We start from the raw sequence: 24031 nt of genomic DNA on the forward strand, positions 1-24031 counted from the left end.
CTGATTTTACAAAAAATTCACAACTAAAAGAGTAGACATGCAATTCACAAAACATACCACAAACAAAACTATTATAGATCATTCCTCTACAAAGACAAGCTTGGATTCCACTTGAGTAGACAAGACCAGACGACTTTTAAGAAGTCCAGACAACTTCTAAGAAGTCCAGACGACTTCCAGGAAGTTCAGACGACTTTGTCAGAAGACTTTTAGGAAGTTCAGACGACTTACAGACGACTTTACAGGAAGTCCAAACGACTTTTAGGAAGTCCAGACGACTTCCAGACGACTTTCAGACAACTAACAGGTAAGTCGTCCCAGAAGTCTTCCAGATCTGAAAAACCTGCATATTAAATCCAGATCTGAAAAACCTGTATATTCAAAAACGTTCAAATGGCTTAAAAACAGAAAAAATGAATGGAAGATTAGATAAATCTACCTTTACAGAACACACAAAAATACACATCTAAAAATAATAGATCTACCTTTAAATTAGTAGAAGATGAGTACCATCTAATTAAAAACCTCCAAAAAGATAGATTAGTAAGAAAGACATGAGACAAAACTGAAAAATTCATATAAGGTTTGGTGTTTTTAAGTCAAAGAGATTTGAGTGGGTTTGGAGAGTTTTAGTTTGGGAAAAAAATAAGAACTTTATACAACAAGAAGTTACCAAATGAAGAAAAATCAGACATAAGAACTTACCAAAACGCTCAGAAAAATCCAGACGACTTCTTGGAAGTCCAGACGACTTTGTCAGAAGACTTCCAAGAAGTCCACACGACTTCCAGACGACTAACATGTAAGTCGTCCCAGAAGTCTTCCAGATCTGAAAAACCTGCATATTAAATCCAGATTTGAAAAACCTGCATATCCAAAAACGTTCAAATGACTTAAAAATAGAGAAAATGAGTGGAAGATTAGATAAATCTATATTTATAGAACACACAAAAATACATATCTAAAATTAATAGATCTACCTTTAAATTAGTAGAAGATGAGTACCATTTGATTAAAAACCTGCAAAAGAGATAGATTAGTAAGAAATACATGAGACAAAACTGAAAAATTCATATAAAGTTTGGTGTTTTCAAGTCAAAGAGATTAGAGAGAGGTTGGAGAGTTTTAGAATGATGAACATTACATTTTTGTTGCAGCCATTTGAGAGGATGAGAGAGAATGTGTAAATTTTTCTTTATATAGGGAGACAAAAAATCCAATTAAGTTAAATATTTTTGACTCAGACGACTTTCTGGACGACTTACATTTTAGTCGTCTGGTGAAGAAATTAAAACAGACGACTTACATGTAAGTCGTCCAGAAGAGTTTAATATTTTTAGCGGGAAACTAAAATAGAAGACTTTCCAGACGACTTACAAGTAAGTCGTCTGATTTAAATTATTTAAGCAGAAAAATAATTTTTTAAAAAAATTTTAGGCGGGAATATTTGGACGACTTACATGTAAGTCGTCTGTTTTAACTTCTTCACCAGACGACTGAAATGTAAGTCGTCCGAGTAAAATGATCCGGTTAGGTTAAAACATACATTGGTAAAATTAAAGGTTCGGTACGATGTGGACGACTGAAATATACGTCGTCCGAGTAAATTATTCAACAGACGACTGAAATATAAGTCGTCCACACCCTAAACATAACCCCTAAACTTAATTATCTAATTAAACACTTCATAAAACCAAATCAAACTTAAAAAGTGTTTACTATACACAGAAATAAACACATATAGGTGAAAACTAATTTTTGAAAAAAACATTTTAGTTTTCCAAAATCTAACCCTAACAATACATACAATACTATAACATATATTTGCCAAACTCCTAAACCAAAGTATTTCATGATTCACTACTTCTACTTATCTATCTTCAAAACAAATCAATTTTATCATATCTTAATTTATATCACTTAAAACTGTTTATAATTACTTGATTTTTATTTTTCACGCATCAAAATATTTTTTTACAAGATTTATAAATTATTTTTAAAATAAACTGGTACCAGACGACTTACACTTCAGTCGTCCAGACGACTTCCAACATCTCAGACGACTCAGACGATTTACTGGGGATATATTCGTAAAATGACTTCTGTTTTTTTGTTTGGTCACAAGGGGCTGGGCTGTAATTTCACTAGGCTTTTAGGTTTGTTTTGCATTTGATTCAAGTTTGGATATAGGTTTAGGATTAAAATCAAGTTGTGGGTTAATTTTGGCAAAAACTCCTTTATTTTAACATGTCAAAGTCGATAATATTCTGACCTTCTTGTTCACAATATATCTTGACTTTACTGTTTTGTTCACAATCTCTTACCTTTGTATCCATAGGAACTTCCAAATTTGATTTTTATATGCTAGAGATACACCATCACGACATGGTATAAACAGATTTGATGTTCTGCTTTACATATTTGTGCAAATAAATTACTTAGATAAATGAAAATTGACTGGTCACATATTATGATAGCAAACTAAAGATAAGGAGGGAATTCCTATTTATTATAACATAGCGATTTAAGATCGTAATGTTGCCTAATTATCTGGTCAAGCGTCTCATAGCTCACTGTATTATTTATCAACACCCTATAACCGATGTCTTGGAAGCGTTATGATATTCCACTCTTATTGACCAGTTTTCTTCCATTCACCTCGCCAAATATGTACACAACGAACCATATTGAACAAACAAACATAACATCAACTCATTTATCAGTAACTTTTTCTTGAAGTAATTTATGGCCAAGTCGGTGTTATCAACATCGATGTTCAAAGTTGACTGCGGCGAATATGTCCAAATCGGTGTAGCCAAGCGTAGATCCGCGTAAAACCGCGTAATTTCCGCGTTGACCGCGTAATTTCCGCGTTGACCGCGTAATTCCCGCGTTGACTGCCTATTTCCCGCATTAACCGCTTAAGTTTTTTTTTCCGTCCGTATAAAGTTGAAATACGGTTGATTATTTTTTACTCATTATTGACAGATTTTATGTAATTATTCATTACTAAATAATTGCAATTAGCTATCAAACCCAAAACAAACACATACAAACTGCCTTTAGGAATTTTTCGTACTAAACACACCATTTACGAATCAGAAAAAAGGCAATTTAAAATTATATATAAAAAGCTATATAATTATGTCTAAACACTTATTTCATCATGTTTAAAATTAGCTAAATATATTATAAACATATTAAATTGTATTTAAAACTAGGCTTACCGTAATCGCCGAGTACTCCCCGATCTTTCGTAACTCGCTAGGCTCGGAAATGCCGCCCGACTAGCGCCTAGCGTACTTCCGAACATGAACATGGGTTTTTAGCAAGGAATGATTCTTGTGGCGTGTATGTTTATGACAGCACGTCATGCCTCAACGAAATGATAAATAAATGAAGTTATATAGTTCTTTACTGTTAGTTAACACTTCATGATACATGACAAACTTTGAATACTACGGTTGTTGTAAGATATTGTGGCACAATAAATCACTTGAGAAGGGGACAGGAGAGATCAATCTATTTGCCTCCAAGAACTGCTCAATCAGTCTGCAAAAGATGATTTGTTTGTTTGGATCGGTACGTGAAGCAAATTAGAGTCAAAAGAGTGAGGTTTTTCTAATCATGGCTTCTTACACATTGCATATTGACTTTTGTGAATCTGCTGCTTCTCGTTCAGGAAAATAATCCTTAAGCTTAACCAGTCCATAAGTACAGATCCAAAACCTGTTCTATCATTAGATATATAAGTATGATATAATACTTTCACATATATTGTACTCCGATTTGCGTTTTAACATAGGGCACGAATATTATTATGATTTATTATCATAGTTTGGAAGAATACTATAAAAACGATTTCAAAGTGTACCGGTTTACATTAGATATTCAAATTTTAGTTTAACAAGCATATATATTTAAAATAATGTACACGATTTTCTTAATTATAAATCAGAGAATCTTAAATTTATAAAGTTTTTTTTTAAAACATACGTTTTTTGGTGATCAAAATCTTCAATAACTTTTCAAAATTTTCCTAAAATATAGACAACTAATTAGATTTTTTGACTGAATATTTCCAAGTAGGCATTATTGAGCTATTTTGAAATGCATATATAGGTATACACATCACCATTTATTACATTTACGACAATAAGAGTAAAATTGACAGTTTGAAATGGCAAATTAAATTTACTGCATGTAAATTACATAATTATTATGGTTAAAATATCATATTAAACAATTTATATGGTAAGTGTATATTGTATATACCATTAATCATATAAAACAATTATCTATCTATATAAAAAATAAAAACGCACATCCGCGATCAAACTCTAGTTTTTAGTTATAAGTTTGGTATCAACAACAAAAACGTGCGTGCTTTTCCCTAGAAAACAACAAAATAATAACGACACTCTAGTTCAACTAATATTTTTTTCCCTTTCTGAAGATTGTGTCTCGTTTCTGCTATCCAGCAGATTGCTGAGAAAGAAAAAGGGTCCGTGGTATTGACTGCCAATGATAGCGGCTTATGGTTTCAATTAATTAACTTTACAGCTACCTTGTTTCAAGATTTTTATTTGGAGGAGAAGAAAACTAATTAAGTAAACCAGTTAAAAGTCTTTTTTACTAACGATAATGACGATGATTATTTTCCTTTGCGGTGTCTCGTTGGTGTTGGAGCCTTGAGGCATACTGTAAGAGTTCGTCTCTTCTCCATCGCTGATCCATCAGCCTTGAATCTCCCTTCTTCGGATTCGTATCTCGCTACTTGGTTTTAATTATTTTAGTCTCCTATTCCTAACTGATATTCATGTCTCAATTTTTTGCTCTGCTCCCTTACCATACAGTCATGTGTAAGACATAATTGAAATATTAACAATTTAACATCCCTTCCTTGTTTTAGCATAAGTTATGTTCTTTGTTGTTGTTTTACTCTTGGTTCCGAAGGGTGTTGTTTTACCTCGTCGGCTTATGGCTCCGGAAAGGCTTTGTTCCTTTGCCGGCTTTGTGTAAGGCATGATTATTTTAATATTAATCCAACAGATGACTTAAAAAATAAAGTAAATTTGATAGCATCTCAAATATTATATATCAGACTGTGGAACATCAACGTACGCAAGGGTCCCCATAATTTAAAAGCAAGAAACCAAAATCATGTTGCTTGGATCCAGTAGAACATGTGATAAATGTACAATTTATTAGGTTCAAATTAAATGATCATGTAAGTTTACAAAAAAAATAATTAAATGACCATGTACATCATATTTTCTGTTGAATACATCGGTACAATTTATTAGGTTCAGATTAAATGAGCCAGTAAAGCACGTGATAAAGTTGTGAAAGGATGTTGTGGTGGTAAATTAGTATTTAAGCGAGTCTTGTTTCGTCACCATTTCATCAATACAAGTGTGTACTTTAAGTGTTCTCTCTCTACGTACATTTTGTGACCAAACAAGTAATCAGTCAAAAGATGGAAGGCAAAACTGTGATTTTAGGTGTGATCATAATGAGTCTTGTCATGGCGCAGAATCAAGTCGAAGCAAAGATTTGTTGCCCCAGAACCATTGACAGAAACATATATAATGCATGCCGTCTTACTGGAGCCTCTATGACAAATTGTGCAAACCTCAGTGGATGCAAAATCGTTTCTGGGACGACATGTCCTCCGGGATATACACATGACATTCTCCAAAACTATGGTAATTTAATCTCTTTTTTCTTGGTTGTTTTATTAAGTTATATCTTTTACAAGTTGGATCAAGATCTTGATGCAAGTTGCAAGGATTGTTTTTATTTTTGAGTTCAGGTGATGCTGTCAATGAATACTGCAAGTTGGGGTGTGCATCCTCTGTGTGCGGTGCCTTAACCACTCTCAAGAACTCCGGTAAAGCAGAAATTCAATATTATTAAAATTATAAGATTGTTGGAATAAGAGAATAATATATTAACTCCAATATATTGTTTCGGTGAATTAGATGCAAGTGAAATTGTGAAAGGAGCGGTTTCACAATGCACCAACGCATGTTCTAATTTCTGCACCAAGGGCTCAGCTAAAGCAGTTGAAACTGCCTAACAAGCATATCCGCTATCTATGTATTAATTGTATGTGTTGTTGTTTTACATGTTTTCAATAATTGTCGTGTATGTGACAAATTGCTAGACTCTTTTGCTATTTCCAAGTTATCTATGTGACGTAGAAGGTCATCGATCCCTAGATTGTTTATCCCTTGTACTTGCTATAACTAAATAAAGAAGAAGGTTTCCTGCTCAACAAATGCCAACTTAGCAAACACTGTTAGGACTTACAAATCTCAAATTATGATGAATACAGGAAATTCTAAGCATATAATATCTTGTATGACCATTCAGAATGCCATCCATATGCAATGAAGAAGAATTCGTTTTGGACTGTTAAAGATAAGACATACTATAAACGCGTTTTAAGCTTTGGACTGTTTAAGACACATTCCTTTTCCTTCTTGGCTTTGATTAAAAAGTAATAATATACATACATTCTCAGATTATGTACCAGGTAAACACAGTTTCTCTGATTCATATGCTTTTGATCCGGTTTGTTACGGATCCCACCCGATTCAACGGGAGTTGTATTTAAATAATCTTTGAAATATGTTCTTTCAGTTCTCTAAGCTCCCAATTGTTCTACAGCTCTTTTGTAGACATATCTTAGAAGATGAAGAAGATATCTCCTCGCATTTAGAAAAACTTTGTTTGTGAAATATATTATTTCTTCCATTTTGTCTTACAGATTACATGCAATGTAGATGAGATTCTGGTGTTGTCTACATAACACAAACCCCTCTCTTTTAAGATTCATATTAAGATAGTTCGGGTGGTGCCTTTGGTGCACTCTTTTCAGCTTTGTTAGATTCTGGGTTTTGTCTATTTGCATTTGGTATTCGCAAAGTAGGAAGCTTTGGTTGCGCTGAACAATGCTTGTTCATAGGATCTCAAGGTTCGGGTCTGGCACAGTTAAACAGCTCTCAGAATCGATGATCTTGAAATGTTTCCTGTTCCTGTATGGGGGTTTGATGAAGTTTCTAATCTCACTTAGATTTCACACTGACGAATTAGAGTTCTTCAGGGTTTATGGGAGTTTCTCTTAGGCTAACATTATTCTGTTTGATTTGACAGGGGGATATATTCATCGACGTTCGGGACAAGGAATCTTATGGACAATACTTGCGATCTTGAGTTAGTTCTAGTTCGGTTATCAGTCTATAATCAGTTACTTACAGTACTTGACATGATTGTGTTACTCCGTCATGTATAGTCTGATTCAAGAATTTAAAATAGGGGTTCTTTGTTAGATATTATCACTCTATTATCTTACTACTAGGTTGAAGCTTGTTGGTAACGTCTTCAAAAATGGCATAAAATGATTGCAGAAGAATTAATCTCAGCTTATCTACAGAGCCTAAGGATTGCTTTTTTACTTGATCTCCCGGGGCTTGTGAGTCTTCTCTAGCATGTTCAACGTGTCATCATGCGACTTGGATGCTAGGTCATTGCGAGACCAGAGCTTGATGGTTTGCGTTTGGCAATCCTTCAGCAGCAAGGAACTTTTCGGTTGATGAGTTTGTTCAAAACCTCATTAGCTTTTGAGATTCTCTGATCGTTATGTTACCATAAAATGGAACATACGAACCTGATGCACAGTATAGGATAATAGAGATGACTATATTACTGTTTATATATTACATCTCATCTTTGCGTTTCATATTCTGTCAAATTTCTAAACAGAAGAAGCTTGAAACAAACTTTTGGACAATTCTCACTGGCAAATGATTTAATTTCTTTACTGTTGCAGAAAAAACTTGCATAACTTTACTCAAAAGGTAGATTAAAAACAATCACATGCAATTGTGTTATAAGATAAAATAGGAAAGGCTTTTGCAAAAGCAAAAGACACATGAGAAGGATAAAGAAAGACTCAGAGATTAGTCAGAAATCGTAATCATCCGTCGGGTCGTAGTCAGAATAGTCACTTCCAGCCATCAAGTCAGGGTAATAATTAGCATCTGGCATGATTCTAAAAACAACTTCATCTGAAAAAATATCGATAGCCGTCGCATCATATGGGTAGTCATAAGTCGAGTCATTAGGTCGTCTAAAAACTTTGATCCTCTCGTCACACCGCTTCTCAAGATCTCCAAGGAGGTTAACGTTGAAACACTGACGTAAATCAAGATGTTCCAGGTTAGGACAGTTATCAAGAATGGCGTTTAAACCAACGTCTGATAATATGTTTCCGAAAAGCTGTAGGTGACGAAGGCCATGCATTGTTTCAGCGATAGCAAGAGCATCATCATCACTCTGAATCCGAGGACGTAAGAATCCCCGTTGGTTTAGCTTAAATGTCTTTAGATTAGGACAAGACTGGCCTAAAACTTTCAGAGACTTTGCTGACAATATTGAGGTGTTTGAGACCTCGAGTTCTTCAAGGTATGGAAGCTTCACAACTGCTTCCGTAAGTCCATCGTCTGTTACTTGAAAGCTCTTAGCAAGCTTAAGGCTTCTCAGACAACTTGAACTGCAAATAATTGTGATTTATAGTTAAAAGATAAAGCCAATTAAAAGACTAAGAACAATACGCAAAACATATCAGCGATGTAGTTGATGAGAGAGAGAGAGAGAGTTAACCTATCAGCGATGTAGTTGATGAGAGAATCAGTGCCGAAATCCCAAATTTCAATCTCAACCAAGCCTCCCTGGCTACGATCCACTGCGTGACGGCACATGATGTCGAGGTTGTACCCCAAGCCTTCTACCTTATGCATGACAATCTTCCGCCACATAGCAGGGTCTTTAGAGACGCGACGCCATGACGTACACACTTTCTGAGCGTTTTCCAATACCTCAATCGGGCCGAGCCTTTGCAAGATGGATGACGTTAGTTCAGTCGGAAGCTCTGACCAGTTACTATATTCTCCGTCTTTCATCTCTGGAGTCAAAGACGGAGACGGCGGAGAACGAAAACTCAGTGATAACCGTTCCGAGGAAGAAGGCAACGGCAGAGAGGAAGAGGCCATTTTCTTTGATGATAGAATTGGTCTCTCATGTCCAATAAATAAGGGAGTGAAAATAGTTTCAACTTTCAAGAATTTTTCGTAACTATCACCATCACTCAACAACCATACGGTACCAAGGAATAGGGTAGCTAAGAAGAGGAAGAGACCATTTTCTCTATTGGTCAAATAGCATCAAAGTGAATTAAATAAGAGAGTAAAGGCATTAACAATAAGGGAGTAAATCCGTTTCAACTTTCTATACCTTTTTTATTATATCACCCAATGACCATATCTTTATGGCAAACCTAACATTTGGAGTAATCTTTATGCTTTCTATAATGTTTAAGAATAAAGGTGAAAATCTAGAAATCCTTCTTCTATTTACTTAATCGTCATCATATGTTCCTGGAAAAAAAATGTGACAGGTAAGGGCATCTCCATCCCCACTCCATTTTTTTCTTTAAAATGGAGTAAAAGTGAATATGGAATAAGGAATGCTCCAACCCAACTTCATATCTCACTCCATAATGAAATTTACTCCATAAATGGAGTAATCTATTTTTTGTTTGTTCATCACTCCATTATGGAGTGGGAAATGAAGTAGAGTTGGAACAATTTTACTTTATTTGCACTTTTACTCCATTTTGGAGGAAAAAATGAAGTTTTACATTGGAGATGCTCTAAGGACTCTGATGCCAAGTCATTGCAAAACCAGAGCTAAATGGTGTTCGCCTTGACATTCCTTCAGATAAGAAATGAGGAATGTTAGAACATGAGGGACTTAGACAAAAGGCAATTCATGTTTCTCATATAAATATTGATGATTGCGTTATGTTAGAAAACAGATTTATTACATACCTTAGTTCTGATTTTAACATTTTTTTATTGCGTCTGTTTCAAGCATAACAAGCTAGAAGAAAATGTTTGGCCGATTATCCCCGAAGAATCAATACAAGGTCTTCTTTCTTTGATGTTGCAGAATAATCACAAACTCTAACTCAAAAGTAATTAAACCGATCAGATAGCCTTGAAACTTTAATGGAGTTTAGATATTATAGAAAGACAAAGAAGATTTGCAAAAGAAAAATACATTCTTACCAACGTCACAAAGATACTGAAACCACAGAAAAAGGTTATTACATTTTTGATAATCAAGACGGGTCGTAGCCATAATTATCAATGTCATACCAATTAAATTAGTCATATTCATCTGGATCCATATTTTGCATCAAAGTGATAATCATGAGTTGAGGCATTAGGATGCCTCACAACTTTGATCCTCTCGGAACACCGCTTCTTCATATCCCCAAAGAGGTTAACATTGAAACATTGGCGTAAATCAAGGTGTTCCAGATTAGGACAGTTGTCCAGAATTGCTTTTAAGCCGGTGTTTGATAGTTTGCTCCCAAAGAGTTGGAGGTGACGAAGGCCAAGCATTGTTTCAGCGATAGCTAGAGCCTCATCGTCACTCTTGTTTCCAGGAAACATGTCACCAAAGATATTTAACTTCAATGTCTTCAGATTTGGACATGGCTTGCCTACAGCTTTCATGGACACTTTTGTCAAGGAGCAGTATGAGACCTCGAGGTCCTCAAGCAATGGGAGCTTCACAACTGCTTGGGAAAATCCATAATCAGTTATAAAATAGCACTTTGCAAGTTTAAGACTTGTCAGATTACTTGACCTGCAAATAATTGCGTGTAGATGTTAAAACTTGAGGACGCAGAGGAAGAGGCGATAGAGGATGTTAACTTTTAAACCAACATATCATTATTTTATTACACACGGCCGTGAATAATTGTGTCATATATGACTGATTTGAATGTGTATAGTACTGGAATATATTGTAATAAACTTGATCTTTTTACTCTTAACCCTAAAAAAAAAAACTTCCTTTGACCTTTGGTTATAATATTTATATGAGAATGTAGCTATATGTTCCTGGAAAAAATGTTTCTGGTCATTAGTCGGATGGCAAGTCATCACAAGACCGAACTAGATGAATGTAGTTTGGCACTATTCAGCCACAAGTTTACTTTTTTTCACTATAATTTTGTTGATATCAGAGAAAACAGTATTACATGATAGTGTTGACCTTGACAATTTTTGGTTATGAGTTTAGAAGATAACAAGTTTTTAAAGAAATGGGTAGATTCACAATAAAAGTGATAAACACAACGTCTACATGTTTTCCATAATGTGGCAGAATAAACTTGAAAATGTTTTTTTTTTCTACTTGAAAACGTAGAAAACCTTCTTCTGTTTACTTTATGTTCAATGTTTCAGGTCACGACTCGGAGATCAAGTCATCGCAAGACTAAAGCAAGATGCTGTTCGTTTGACCTTTACTTAAGCGACAAGGATTTTAAAGACGAAGATGACGGAACCAAGGAAGAGGAAGAGGAAGAGGCCATTCTGTGATGGTCACGTTGTCTCTCAAGTCCAAGATTATACTTATAAGGAAGTGAAGTAGATTCAACTTTCAAGACTAGCATCATGACTCAGTGACCAACGGCCATTTTCTCTGATAGTCAAACTCTATCAAGTCCATTAAATAAGGGAGTGAAGTTGTTTCAACTTTCAAGACTCCTATATCCTTTACTAACAAACGGCCATATTCTCTGATGGTCAACTTGTCTTGAGTCCATTAAATAAGGTAATGAAGTAGTTTTCAACTTTTAAGACTCTTGTTCGTATCCATCACTCGTTGACCATTTGGTCCTTCATGATATTACATATCAACAACTTTAACTTACTAAGATTAGGGTTTGACCTCAAAGCCCCGAGATCAATGTAAGACACAAAGAGTTATCACGATGTGTGTTAAAGCTCAAAGCCCCCTTAAAGCTCGTTCAAGATCACAATGAAGCAACCTCAAAGCCCCGAATGTAAGACACAAAAAGTTATCACGATGATGACAATTCTCGACGATTTAAAGACTCGAATCTAGAAAGCTCAACAACAATCATCATCATCAGGTAAGAAGGAGCTTAAAATATGTAACACAGAGCTGAAACCTCGTCATAATCCCAACAAGAACGATCCGGGTTATGTTTCAAGGGCTTGCTCTAAAGATTTTCAACCGTTCCAAGAAAAAGGTAAAAAAAACAAAAACAGAGATTTTGTTTCTGTCTCACACTTCAGTATATAATCATACAACGATTTTTCACTAGAATTGATAACAAAAATCCTGAACTAGTCTCTTTGGATTTAGCAATTTGCTCATAGGTTTATCGGTAGCCTTAGACCATCGTGGGCAAGCTGAACTTGAATTCCTTCCCTAGAATATTGAACGTAGTCCATTAGTTTTCAGTAATGTGGATTTACCAAAATGATACAACACTGCTTTCATTGCTTACCTTAGAGACCATTCCGCAAGTATCTCATTGTATTCATGGTGATCAAAATAGTGTGTCATACCCGTTAAAAGGGCTCTCTTTGGACAGAGCCTCTTTATGATCTCAAGAGTCTAAAGAAGATGAGGCTCAGAAAATCGAAAACATTATTCTATAAATGTAGAAAGAAACTGAAACAAACCTCAGGCAAACATAGATGTGTAGGTTGTCGTCCTCTCTATTATCAAAGAGCTAATCAGCAACAAAAAGTTTTCATGAACAAAAAGTGGAAACAGAAGTTATTAAATTATACCATAACCATAGATGGTACATTTGTATCCAGGATAAGAAGATCTAGCTGTCCAGCTCCGGCTTTAGAAATAGCTGCTTAGTCAAGATTCGTAAGAAGATCAATCATAGATTCATAGACAATGTTATAATTAGCTTGTGATTTCAAATGATTTAGCGAAACTATTAATAGTTCTTACCATACTCAGTACTAGGTGGGATGCGTGATACATCTGATATATAAGCCACTTTACTTTTATTGCCGAAGAGGAAACCTAAAGCAACGTAATCTTCTCCATGCATCACCTAAAGCAAAACGTGGAGTCCAAGGGATCAAGTTCTCATGGAAGAATCACTGTTTTTATTTACTCAAAAGATGGAAGGAAGTTTAACCGGAAGAGCCGTGAAAGATAAGCCCGAGGCAGTGAATGGTTTGTCACAATTCTCTTCGATGATTCTCCAGTCAAGCTGTGAAACCCGTCTAGGTACCTCTTTAACCTTCTTTTCAACCAAATAAGGAAACCTCGTAGAAATGCTGTACAAAAAATGTCTTTTAAAGTCTCATTAGAGAACACTTACTAATAACAGGAAAAATGTCAAAAGTCTTACCTTTCCATTGTAAATTGAGATAGAAAGACGGGAAGTGGATTGGTGTCAATGGCTGAACCACGAGGTTGAAGAGATCGAATGTCATCTAGGCCATGAATTGCGTCTGCGTGTTCATGAGTTAGAATGATCTACATAATATGACTAGTAGTAAAAGTTAGATTCCATATCAGACAAAAAGATGTAAGAACTCAAGAAAATTAGTAAATAAAAAGAGCTTAGCGGAATCAATTCGAGGAATCTTATAGAAGGTAAACCAACGAAGGACTTTTTTTTTTTGCCAAGGATGTGAATATCATATAAATATGAAAGAAGTTTGTAAACTTTACAAAAAACTAAAGCCAGACTGGGTGCACTTTGGCAAAAAAGAATAAAAACAAAGTGAAACCCATATGAGAAGAAGATTTTCTAGACATTTCTTAGCCATGATAGCATAAGTGTTTTGAAGCTCTTCTTGATTTTTTTCTTCCCCAAGATCGTGTCTCTGATGTTGCGGTCTATGAGCTTGTAGATCGTTGGAGGAGTTGAGGAGATTCCCTGGTGTAGGCGTTTATTCCGCTCTGCCCAAATGTTGTAGATAGTTGCATGAGCAACCAGCTTCTTGAGAATCAAAGGAGTAGTGGAGTCCTTTAGAGAAATCCATTCAACAAAAGAAGTCCAAGTCATGAAGGCTGAATGTGTATAGCCCAACCGTTGAAGAACCAGTTTCCAAATCTGTTCACTGATTTCACAACCCAGAAGAAGATGATCTCTTGTTTCCAGAGCTGAATCACAGAGACAGCAGCTTGTAGAAGTCCCTAGACCCCAGCTTGATAGTCTTACCCGTGTAGGCATTCTATCATTATGCGCAATCCACATGAGGAAGGCGTGACGAGGCGTGGCCATCTTGAACCATACACTGGTGGACCAAGAGACTAACGGTGCTCTGTTTCGAAGCTCTTCCCAAGTTCGAGAGGCAGAGTAACGAGGCATAGCATCACCATCAATAACCCAGTGAAACACATCATCATCTTGAGAGAGTGAAGGAAGAATAATACCCGTGAGATAAATTTGAAGGCTTTCTGCAGCAAGAGATCGAGCGCCTCTCAACCGCCAGCCATTCTCATCACAAGTATCAGCGACTGAAGCATATAAAGGAATGCAGAGTTCTCTAGGGCCCGAGTCGCCAAATAATTCAATCAAGCGACCAAGAGGCGTCCAAATGTCCCACCAAAAACTAATTTTCTGTCCATTCCCAAGATTTGCTTTCAAAAAGTTTGAAGCTATAGGGCGCAAGTTCAGTAGAGATCTCCATGTCCAAGATCCTGCCTTTTTAGCTTCTAAGCTCCAGAAGCTTTCATCTCCAATTTTGTATTTCCTGATCCAAGAAGCCCACAGTGACGGGTTTGGTGTATATAACATCCAAATAAGCTTTAGGCAAAGAGTCTTGTTCCACGTCTCAAAGTCCCTGAGCCCCAGTCCTCCTTCTTTTTTTGGTAAGCACACTGTACTCCACGCAATTTTCGCTACTCCTTTGCGAGTGATATTTCCAGTCCACAGGAAACAAGAGCACAGACTCTGGATTTGTTTGATGCATCCTTTTGGGAGAACAAACGCAGATGTCCAGAAATTTATGGTACCATAGATAACCGAAGAGATCAACTGAGCACGACCAGCATAAGATAGCTTCTTTGTAGACCAAGCAGTAAAATGTCCCTTGATTTTTTGAGCAGTGGTCTGTAGTTGGAGATCTGCAGCTTGCGATGCATAAGAGGGAGGCCCAAGTAGCGGACAGGCATTGAACCGAGGTTGAACCCGAGACTAGTAAGGTCAGTAGTTTCAGCCTGATTCAAGCCTCCAACGAAGAGTTCCGTCTTGTCCTTATTCATTCTTAATCCCGACCATGTGGCAAATAACTCCATAGTATCAACAATGTTTTCAAGGGAGCTTTTCTCACCATCAAAGAATATCATAATGTCGTCAGCAAAAGCCAGGTGCGTAGCCTCAATCTCTGATGTATTGGGATGATAGCCAATGTCTCCTACTCTGAATTTTGCATTTAGCATTTGGGAAAAGACCTCCAAAGCGATAACAAAAAGATAGGGAGATAGCGGGTCTCCCTGACGCAATCCCTTTGTTCCTTTAAAATACCCACAAAGCTCTCCATTCACTGAAACAGAAAATCTGGTGGTGGAAATACACTGAGAAATCAGTTTCCGAAAGTGAGAAGGAAAACCGAGAGCCTCTAGCGTGTTCAAGATAAAATCCCAGTTGATCGAATCAAATGCTTTTTGCAGATCAACCTTCAGCATACATCGCTTTGAGATATCTTTCCACTTATACCCAGAGACAAGCTCTGTAGCTAACAGCACATTCTCAACCAGAAGGCGCCCCGGTACAAAGGCTGATTGAGAAGAAGAGATGAGCTTTGGCAAAGCTGCTTTTATTCTGTTCGCAAGAAGCTTAGAGGCTACCTTGTAGACAGTATTGCAACACGATATTGGCCAACGAAGGACTTGCTCTCGAAAACTCTTCCCAACATCAATAATCATGTAATAATGTCTACCATCTTCCTCCCCGCAGCAATAATCGATCAAGAGAGATGTATTGCATCTGCCAAAGTAAGAGTATCAAGATTCAAGAATGGACCAAAGAAGATCAAAATGGACAAGATTTAATATTTTAGTATAAATTAAAATTAAGAATCAATGTTTTTCAATCTTGACAGATTAAAGACCAAATAACCCATAGAGAAATTGATATTGGAAGGAGACAAAATATACCTGTAATTAGGGTTGAGGTGAGGCAGTAAAGTGAGGGACTGAGAACAGACATGGCAAGGAGGATCTGAGGGCTGGAGTAAGCATCTGAAATGGGGAACTGCGGCGGAGCAGCCTGTTCCGAGAAAGATAAGGGCCGTTCGATCATCTTCACGTTCATTCTTCTCCATGCTCGAGACTTTGATCTTCCTAATAGTTCAGTCTAGCAAAAAGATGATTTTAAAAGCCAACGGATGCATGTTTGTTTATTGTATTAGTTGAGAATTTGCGATCGCTCATGTTTGTTTATTATATTAGTTGAGAATTTGTGATCGGTCATTTTTGTTTATTGTGAGACAGTGGAACAATGGATCAAAGAAACAAGAGGGATGTTGTCTTTTCTTTTTATATATCATTTATTAGACTAAACTAAAAGTATAAGTAGCCGCCCATGTGAATTGTGGGGATCATGTTCATAATCAGTAGTATAGTTTAACGTATTTTAGTGTTACAAAAAAAAAGTTTAACGTATTTATTATTACCATAAATAATTAAGTTATAAATTAACACTAACTAGATTTTGACCCGCGCAACCGCGCGGGTGTTTATTTTTACTTTTTTATACATTTTATATATTAAAACAGAAGTCACAACCTTGATTCATGTGTGATTTTTTTTAAAAATAGTCCATTAGGTCTTATTCATAGAAATTCATACTATATTTTAATTCAGACTAATAATAAATATAATTTTAAAAATATTTTAATCATAATATCTTTTGATATCTTTTCATTTTAAATATAAATATATTTATTTTAAAATTCTAACAACTCTGTTTAAAAAGATTTTTACAAGATCTTCATTTTTCAAATTATATTTAAATATTTTCACTAATTTCGAAATTAGTTTAAAATATTATTATACATTAATATATTCAGTTATATAAAATGAAAAAGAAAAAAAATCTATAATATTTTAGTTATTATATAATCATAATCAATTATATTAAATTAAAATTATTATATTGAGATAAATATAATAAAATTGTATTAAATTTATATATTTATATATTTTATTTTCGTAATTATAAAATATTTATGTTCAAAAATAAAATCTAATATGTTGGTAAGATGGGTTAACATTATCAAACTATATAATACATGTATAAAAATTAACTTGTATTTCTTTAAAGTTAATAATATAAAATCTATGTAACTACTTTAATCATAATCTATTTGGAAAATTGCCGCAAATACCACATTCATAGTACTACTTTTCATGTTTACACTAACCACTTTTACCCTCACTTTTAATGAAAGGTAAAATACAATTATACCCTTAGGGTTAACTAATCTAGACTTAGGGTTTAGAGTTGAGGGGTGTGATAGGGTTTTTGGAATGTAAAATTTATAATTTTAATAAATATTTAAATACTAAAAAATATATAAAAAACTTTAAAAAATATATAAAAAACTTTAAAAAATAGTTTCAAACATAATTTTCGCTTTTCAAAAAGAAATTTGAAAAAAAAATAAAAAAAAAAACAAATTCGAAAAAAAAATTCGGGAAAAAAAAATCAAAAATTTTTTTTTATAAAAAAGTTCGAATTTGAAAAAGTATAATTCGAAAACATTAAAAAAAAAAATTATTTTTTTTTAAATTTTTTTATTTTTATTTTTATTTTATTTTTTTTATTTTTTATTTTATTTTCTTATATTTTTTTTTATTTTTTATTTATTTAAATAATGACTTATTATATATATAAATAACAAGGGCATAAGAGTCTTTTGTCACTTAATGAAGAATGTATTTTTGAAAATGTCTCATTAGTGGTGGTAAATATGAAAAGTGGTACCAAAAAAGTGGTAAACATGTAATTTCCCCAATATATTTTCATTTTAAATGTAATATTTAAACAATAACTTAATGTATTTTAAGTTATCGTTTAGAAATGAAAATAAATAAATTATATCATATTTTATCTACTTTTATAGTCATGATCCTGTTAAAATATAATTATTATACTAAAATAAATATGATAAAATTATATTCAATTGATAAATTTTATTTTCATAAATATAAACTATTTATTTAAAATATAATATGATGATAGAACGACTTAAAATTAACAAACTATATAATACATATCTAAAAATTAACATATCTTACACTTTTATATATACAATAATAAGTTACCTAAAATGAATAAGCATAAAAATATTGGTAAAAAGAAATCCAGTTTTGAAATACGGGTCAGAATTTAGCATAAATTAAATACAAAATATTTTTTAAATATATTTTCTCATGAATATATTAATTTGCTTAATAACTAAATGCAAATACAATAAGATAAATATATAATAAGAAGTGGCAAATACATAAGGTTTAAACAATTAATTAATTATAACATGTAAATTATAAAATTATTGTATTTGAAATAGTTATATAAATATTTAAGTATATGATTAACATTAAAAATATATACCACTTATGTTTTAAAACAATAATTTATGTATAGAAAAGTGAAAATAAACATCCGTGCGGTTGCACGGATCAAAATCTAGTAAATTATTATTTTTAAACATTAGTGATATTTTTTTTAACATTAATCATATACTTAAATGTTTATATAACTATTTTAAATATAATAATTTTATAATTTAGATGTTATAATTAATCATTTGGTTAAAACCGTATGTATTTTCACTTCTTATTATATATTTATCTTATTGTATTTGCATTTAGTTATCAAGCAAATTATTATATTCATGAGAAAACATATTTGAAAATTATTTTATATTTAATTTATGCTAAATTCTGACCCGTGTTTCAAAGCTGTATTTCTTTTTACTAATATTTTTTATACTTATTCATTTTAGATAATATATTATTGTATATACAAAAGTATAAGATATGTTAATTTTTAGACATGTATTATAAGGTTTGTTAATTTTAAGTCGTTCTATCATCATATTATATTTTTAAAATAAATAATTTATATTTATGAAAATAAAATTTATAAATTTATCAATTGAATATACTTTTATCATATTTATTTAAGTATAATAATTGTATTTTAACATGATCATGACTATAAAGTGGGTAAAATATGATATAATTTATTTATTTTTTATTTTGTAAACGATAACTTAAAATATATTAAATTATTGTTAAAATACTTTTACACAGATTTATTAGAATTTTTAAATATAATATATAAATATATATTATATTTAAAATGAAAATATATTATGATTAAAGTAGTTACAAAGATTTTATATTATAAGCTTTAAAGAAATACATGTTAATTTTTATACATGTATTATATATTTTGCTTAATCCATCTTACCAACATATTAGATTTTATTTTTGAACATAAATATTTTATACTTATGAAAATAAAATTTATAAAATTTATAAATTTAATACAATTTTATTATACTTAGCTCAATATAATAATTTTCTTTTAATATGATTGATTATGATTATATAATATATAAAATATTACAGAATTTTTTATTTTTTATTTTATAAATGATTACTGAATTTATTAATGTATAATAATATTTCAAACTAATTTCAAAATTAATGAAAAATATTTAAATATAATTTCGAAAATAAAGATCTTGTAAAAATCTTTTAAAACAGATTTGTTAGATTTTTCAAATAAATATATTTATATTTTAAATAAAAAGATATCAAAAGGTATTATGATTAAAGTATTTTAAAGATTCTATGTATTATTATTCTTAATAAAATACATTTAATAAGATTTCTAAGTGATGGTCCAAATAAAAAAAATCACACATGAAAGAAGTCATGACTTCTCTTTTAATATATAAGATACTAATGGATATCCTCTCTTACCTAGACCTCATTAATAAGCTACTTGTAATTTATATATCCTACTATATAATAAATTGAAAATCATATGTTTTTGTGTACACCTGTCATTCATAAATAAAATTTTGAATTAATTATTATAATTTAATTAGTTGATAATTATATTTATTTTTAATTAATTTAATTTGATTACAGAAAAATATGAACTAACTTACATCAGTTACCAAACAATTCATAAAATATAATGAATAAAACTATGTCTCAAATATATGACAAATTTATTACCAAACACAACCAATAATAATAATAAAAAACTAATGTCAAACATCCGCTTTTGTTTAAAAATTCATTCAAGTATTTTACATCTTTTGAACATTTATATTTTTGAATCATCTATATCATTTTAACACAAAAGAAATATAATTCGTAGTTAGTAACTTTTTATTTGCGCACTCTAAAGATAATGATATAAAAAGTGTATATATTTAATATAATTTTAAAGTAAAAATAAACTAATTTAAGATAAACAAAACATATCAAAACAATTTCCATCAACATACTTAAAAAGCATTAGCTATTGTGAAATGTGAGAAATCCAAATTTTACCATAAATTTGATACTACTTTTCAAATTTACTTTTAAAGGATGATCATTTTCATAAATATTTTAAGTTTGTGATGAAAATATTAAATTAACCCTCTTAAATCATTCATAAATATTTGATAATCATTTAATTTTTTTTATAAACTCAACCTCACCCCTTAAATACTAAACCATAAACAATACTCACTACACAATAAACCTAAATGCTAGAGAACTTTGATTGGAAGAATTTTAGAAAAGTGATAGCCAATTTATAGTGTTTCAAGCAATTCCTCTTGTAAATGAGAATTCACATAAGTGAATTAAAAATATATATAATATATCATATTGAGAAACATCCTTTCAATATATATAATTTTTTAAAAGGTTTTAAAAAATAATATTCTAAATATAATATTATAGGTTCAATATTATTAATTTATAAAGTTCATATTGTAAATTTTAAACAAAAGTTATAATTATTAAATTAATAAAAACTTACCAACAATTGTTTTGGAATCAAAAATATTAATATTTGATATTTTATAAACTTAATTGCTTTCAAAAACAATAGAAATGAATCATGTATAACAAATTTTACTATAACTGTTAAAAATATTTTAACATAGTCATATCTATTTTTTAAAACAATAAATAATAAAAATGAATAAATGTATAAAATACATTTTTAGAAAATATATAAGAAATAAACAATCTGACACCTCACTGCAAAATCTTACACATTTCTTACTTTCTTATTGTTTAGACCAAATATTTCAACAAAAATCAAATAGTTCATACATATTTTATAATCAATGATAAAGTTTTAGTATAAACCAACTGTAATTTTTTTAAATTAGAAATACTTTTTTAATATATTCTAACAAATAATAAAAATAATAAATTTGATTATACCAATATATTTGTATTTTTAATTAAAATATTATCTCATGCGAGTTTAATTTTAATAGTTATTACATTTTAATTTGATATATAATATGGTCACATCCGCGAAATCGCATGCATTCACCTAGTATTAACTTAAACATTTTCTTCTCATAAATTTATATTATCACCAACATTTGATATTTCTCCACAATTTATAAAATTTGTGATCTCACACATTTAAACCAAAAATTTTAACACAACATTAAATAGTTCATAAATATTTTGCTAATAAATGATAGTACATTTTAGCTAATCCATTTGTAGTTTAAAATTATTAGTAATTATTTCAAACCATTCTTATATCAATATATTTATATTTCTAATATTCTCAAAACTTTTTTTTATAAGAAAGATAAATTTGATAATCAATATTATCATCTATATGAATATAGATGCCAGTTTCTTCCCATCTTGTGTAGACTGGTTCCTCAGCCAATGCCTCAAGAACAAATGTACTGGATTGCTGTCAGCCAGTTTTAGATATGCTCTGTCCAGGGTCAAACGTATTTAGATATTTTTGTCTATCATATCGATTTGGCTTCGAAGGTGTGTCTGCATGATAAAACCGTCTATTCTTGAATAGAGTAGACGGTTTTATCAAATCATGCATACACAATGTCATCAAATACTAGAGCAAAAAGGAACCAGTAGTACGTAGTCTGTAAACGTCATAAAATAGTTGTGACATGTGCCAGATACACACCACTACAAAAACGCATATATAAAACAGCATGATCTCTCATGGAGAATATCACACTTACAAACACATAGTCATTCCGAACTACAAAAGGCCACAACAACACAAATGTAAGAGTTTCTAAGAATTTCATCCATTTTTCTTATGTTTGATATTCATTTAAAAATAAAAGTGATTAAATACGGAAGAACCAAAAAATATTCGTAATGAAAAGATTTATTGGAAGAAATTTATGCTCAAACAATTATAAACAACAAAATAAGACAAACCTGTATATTTATCTTGTGTGAATACAAACTTTATATATAAGCCTGTGACAATGGATCAAACCAGATTTCCTATTACTTTTGTTCTGCTATCAATATTCCATGCAAGTCTCTACATTTGCTATCTTGTGTTTTGCATCTTTGCATACAAACGCTCCTCCTATATGGCTAAAGTACCCGGCTCAGTGCTAGGAGTGCATTTGCACCAGGTCCAAAAAAATTTGACAAAATTTTAGCTTGTATTTGGGGTCTTTTAAAAAAAAAAATTAGGGCCCTGTTTCAATTTTTTTAAAATTATAGGTTATGAAAATAGTTGTTGCACAGGGTCCACGGAAAAGTTGAGACAGATTAGACTATAGTTAGAGCTAACAAAAATTATGATTTTGGAATGAGATTGGTACTCTTCATAGCAACATTAGGTTGATGTATTGAATTGCACATCACAAATCATTATCAAGTAGCTTGGACCACGATCCATTTCAAAAAACTGAAAGCAAGAAGTACGAAAGACCATATGACCATCAATTCAAATTAGCCTTGAGTAAAGAAAACTAACATTTATAACTACATATCCTGATCTTGCTTGGGACTTGGCCTGCAGAAGATGGGATAAGACTTGCGTCTTAAAATCTTGACAATCTTGGCTTGATACTCCACAAGATCAGTAGCTTCTTCTTCCTCAGACTCTCTTGCCATGAAAGTGATGTACGAAATCCATCTACCAAAAAACGCTTCGGTCACTCTCACAACATGATCCACTCTAACATTCGTTTTCTGAAGGAAAACATACCAACAAAAACGAAAAAAAAATTATATACTGTAAAATGGTGATCGAACCATAAAAAAATGTATAATTTACGTTTAAAGCATTGTATTTGCGAAGAGAGAGTTTGGCCATGTCTTGTGCGTATTGGAGCTGAGTCCTTCCTTTGACTGGAGAACGTTCACTGTCCAAAGATTTAAGCAGGATTGAGCCACTCCATACTTGACGTGGGCGAATCCCTTTTTCCACCAGAAAACCCTATCAATTTCAACACAAATATAATATCATCTTTAACTCGTTTTATTATTATTATTATTAAAAACTAAGTTTTTGATCGAGAATATGAATATACGAACGTGGCTGAAGTGGAGATTCCGTCGATAAAGACGGGCTTTTCGTTCATCTTCTTCGTCTGACCAACCGTCTTCATCAGGCGAGCAATATTCTCTTTCGTCGTGGCTATCCACTCCCCATTCCGGTTGGCTGTCTGTTGAGTCTCCGTCGTCCACAATGCTATCTCCGTCGTCTTCGTTTTGATTGTCTCCGTCGCTTTTGCTATCTTCTTCTCCGTCGCTTACGTCAGAATCTTCATTGTGGTCGAAAGAATCACCCTCCTCTGGATCAGAATCTGATTGTTCGTTGTTCAGAGACAAAGAGACAACAGATTCAGTGATTTTCTCTATGGGATCTGTTATGGGAGCGGTTTCAGCCGTCTCGGCCACTGTCTTGCTTGATGCGGAAGCCATGATTGATAGAGACAGGAACCCTAGAGTTTGCCTGAGCACAATATTTTAAGACCAATATATGGGTTGTATATGTTACTAGTGTACTGTGTTTTGTTAATAAATATGTGGGCCTTTGAACTTTACTCCTTTCATTTTATTTTTAGGGAAATATTTCTTTGATATCAACTCATTGTTTCATTAA

General features: G+C 32.2%; 4 protein-coding genes across 4 annotated transcripts; 1 reads left to right on the plus strand and 3 right to left on the minus strand.

The window, feature by feature from the left end:
• The first annotated feature begins 5337 nt into the window (after window positions 1–5337).
• Window positions 5338–6280, plus strand: LOC106438740 (thionin). The gene is made up of 3 exons (XM_013880002.3): window positions 5338–5708; window positions 5816–5893; window positions 5985–6280. The coding sequence occupies exons 1-3, from the start codon at window positions 5480–5482 to the stop codon at window positions 6080–6082; spliced, it is 405 nt and encodes a 134-aa protein (XP_013735456.2). The 5' UTR covers window positions 5338–5479; the 3' UTR covers window positions 6083–6280.
• A 1564-nt stretch (window positions 6281–7844) lies between these two features.
• On the minus strand, window positions 7845–10747 carry LOC106443802 (F-box protein SKIP19-like). Its single transcript, XM_013885358.3, has 2 exons — window positions 8671–10747; window positions 7845–8560 (listed from the first exon to the last, which is right to left on the minus strand). The coding sequence occupies exons 1-2, from the start codon at window positions 9057–9059 to the stop codon at window positions 7972–7974; spliced, it is 978 nt and encodes a 325-aa protein (XP_013740812.2). The 5' UTR covers window positions 9060–10747; the 3' UTR covers window positions 7845–7971.
• Window positions 10748–12014: 1267 nt separating this feature from the next.
• LOC125606933 (putative hydrolase C777.06c) lies at window positions 12015–16417 on the minus strand. The gene is made up of 10 exons (XM_048776085.1): window positions 16030–16417; window positions 15756–15859; window positions 13491–13534; window positions 13271–13398; window positions 13055–13196; window positions 12862–12967; window positions 12687–12757; window positions 12576–12611; window positions 12398–12507; window positions 12015–12318 (listed from the first exon to the last, which is right to left on the minus strand). The coding sequence occupies exons 1-10, from the start codon at window positions 16194–16196 to the stop codon at window positions 12261–12263; spliced, it is 966 nt and encodes a 321-aa protein (XP_048632042.1). The 5' UTR covers window positions 16197–16417; the 3' UTR covers window positions 12015–12260.
• A 6327-nt stretch (window positions 16418–22744) lies between these two features.
• On the minus strand, window positions 22745–23964 carry LOC106442033 (eisosome protein SEG2-like). The gene is made up of 3 exons (XM_013883772.3): window positions 23461–23964; window positions 23201–23362; window positions 22745–23115 (listed from the first exon to the last, which is right to left on the minus strand). The coding sequence occupies exons 1-3, from the start codon at window positions 23848–23850 to the stop codon at window positions 22906–22908; spliced, it is 762 nt and encodes a 253-aa protein (XP_013739226.2). The 5' UTR covers window positions 23851–23964; the 3' UTR covers window positions 22745–22905.
• Between the last annotated feature and the right edge of the window lie 67 nt (window positions 23965–24031).

The sequence above is a fragment of the Brassica napus genome, chromosome A3, assembly GCF_020379485.1.
Source record: "Brassica napus cultivar Da-Ae chromosome A3, Da-Ae, whole genome shotgun sequence".
NCBI classification, from domain to species: Eukaryota; Viridiplantae; Streptophyta; class Magnoliopsida; order Brassicales; family Brassicaceae; genus Brassica; species Brassica napus.

Coding starts and splice junctions, on each gene's coding strand:
- LOC106438740 (XM_013880002.3), top strand. CDS start 5,480: ATGGAAGGCAAAACTGTGATTTTAGGTGTGATCATAATGAGTCTTGTC. Junction 5,709..5,815: donor TGACATTCTCCAAAACTATG/GTAATTTAATCT, acceptor TTTTGAGTTCAG/GTGATGCTGTCAATGAATAC. Junction 5,894..5,984: donor AACCACTCTCAAGAACTCCG/GTAAAGCAGAAA, acceptor TCGGTGAATTAG/ATGCAAGTGAAATTGTGAAA.
- LOC106443802 (XM_013885358.3), bottom strand. CDS start 9,059: ATGGCCTCTTCCTCTCTGCCGTTGCCTTCTTCCTCGGAACGGTTATCA. Junction 8,561..8,670: donor ATCAACTACATCGCTGATAG/GTTAACTCTCTC, acceptor AATTATTTGCAG/TTCAAGTTGTCTGAGAAGCC.
- LOC125606933 (XM_048776085.1), bottom strand. CDS start 16,196: ATGGAGAAGAATGAACGTGAAGATGATCGAACGGCCCTTATCTTTCTC. Junction 13,535..15,755: donor TTTTCGAGAGCAAGTCCTTC/GTTGGCCAATAT, acceptor AAAAAAAAAAAG/TCCTTCGTTGGTTTACCTTC. Junction 12,612..12,686: donor ATGTACCATCTATGGTTATG/GTATAATTTAAT, acceptor CTTTGATAATAG/AGAGGACGACAACCTACACA.
- LOC106442033 (XM_013883772.3), bottom strand. CDS start 23,850: ATGGCTTCCGCATCAAGCAAGACAGTGGCCGAGACGGCTGAAACCGCT. Junction 23,363..23,460: donor GGAATCTCCACTTCAGCCAC/GTTCGTATATTC, acceptor TGAAATTGATAG/GGTTTTCTGGTGGAAAAAGG. Junction 23,116..23,200: donor GCAAATACAATGCTTTAAAC/GTAAATTATACA, acceptor GTTTTCCTTCAG/AAAACGAATGTTAGAGTGGA.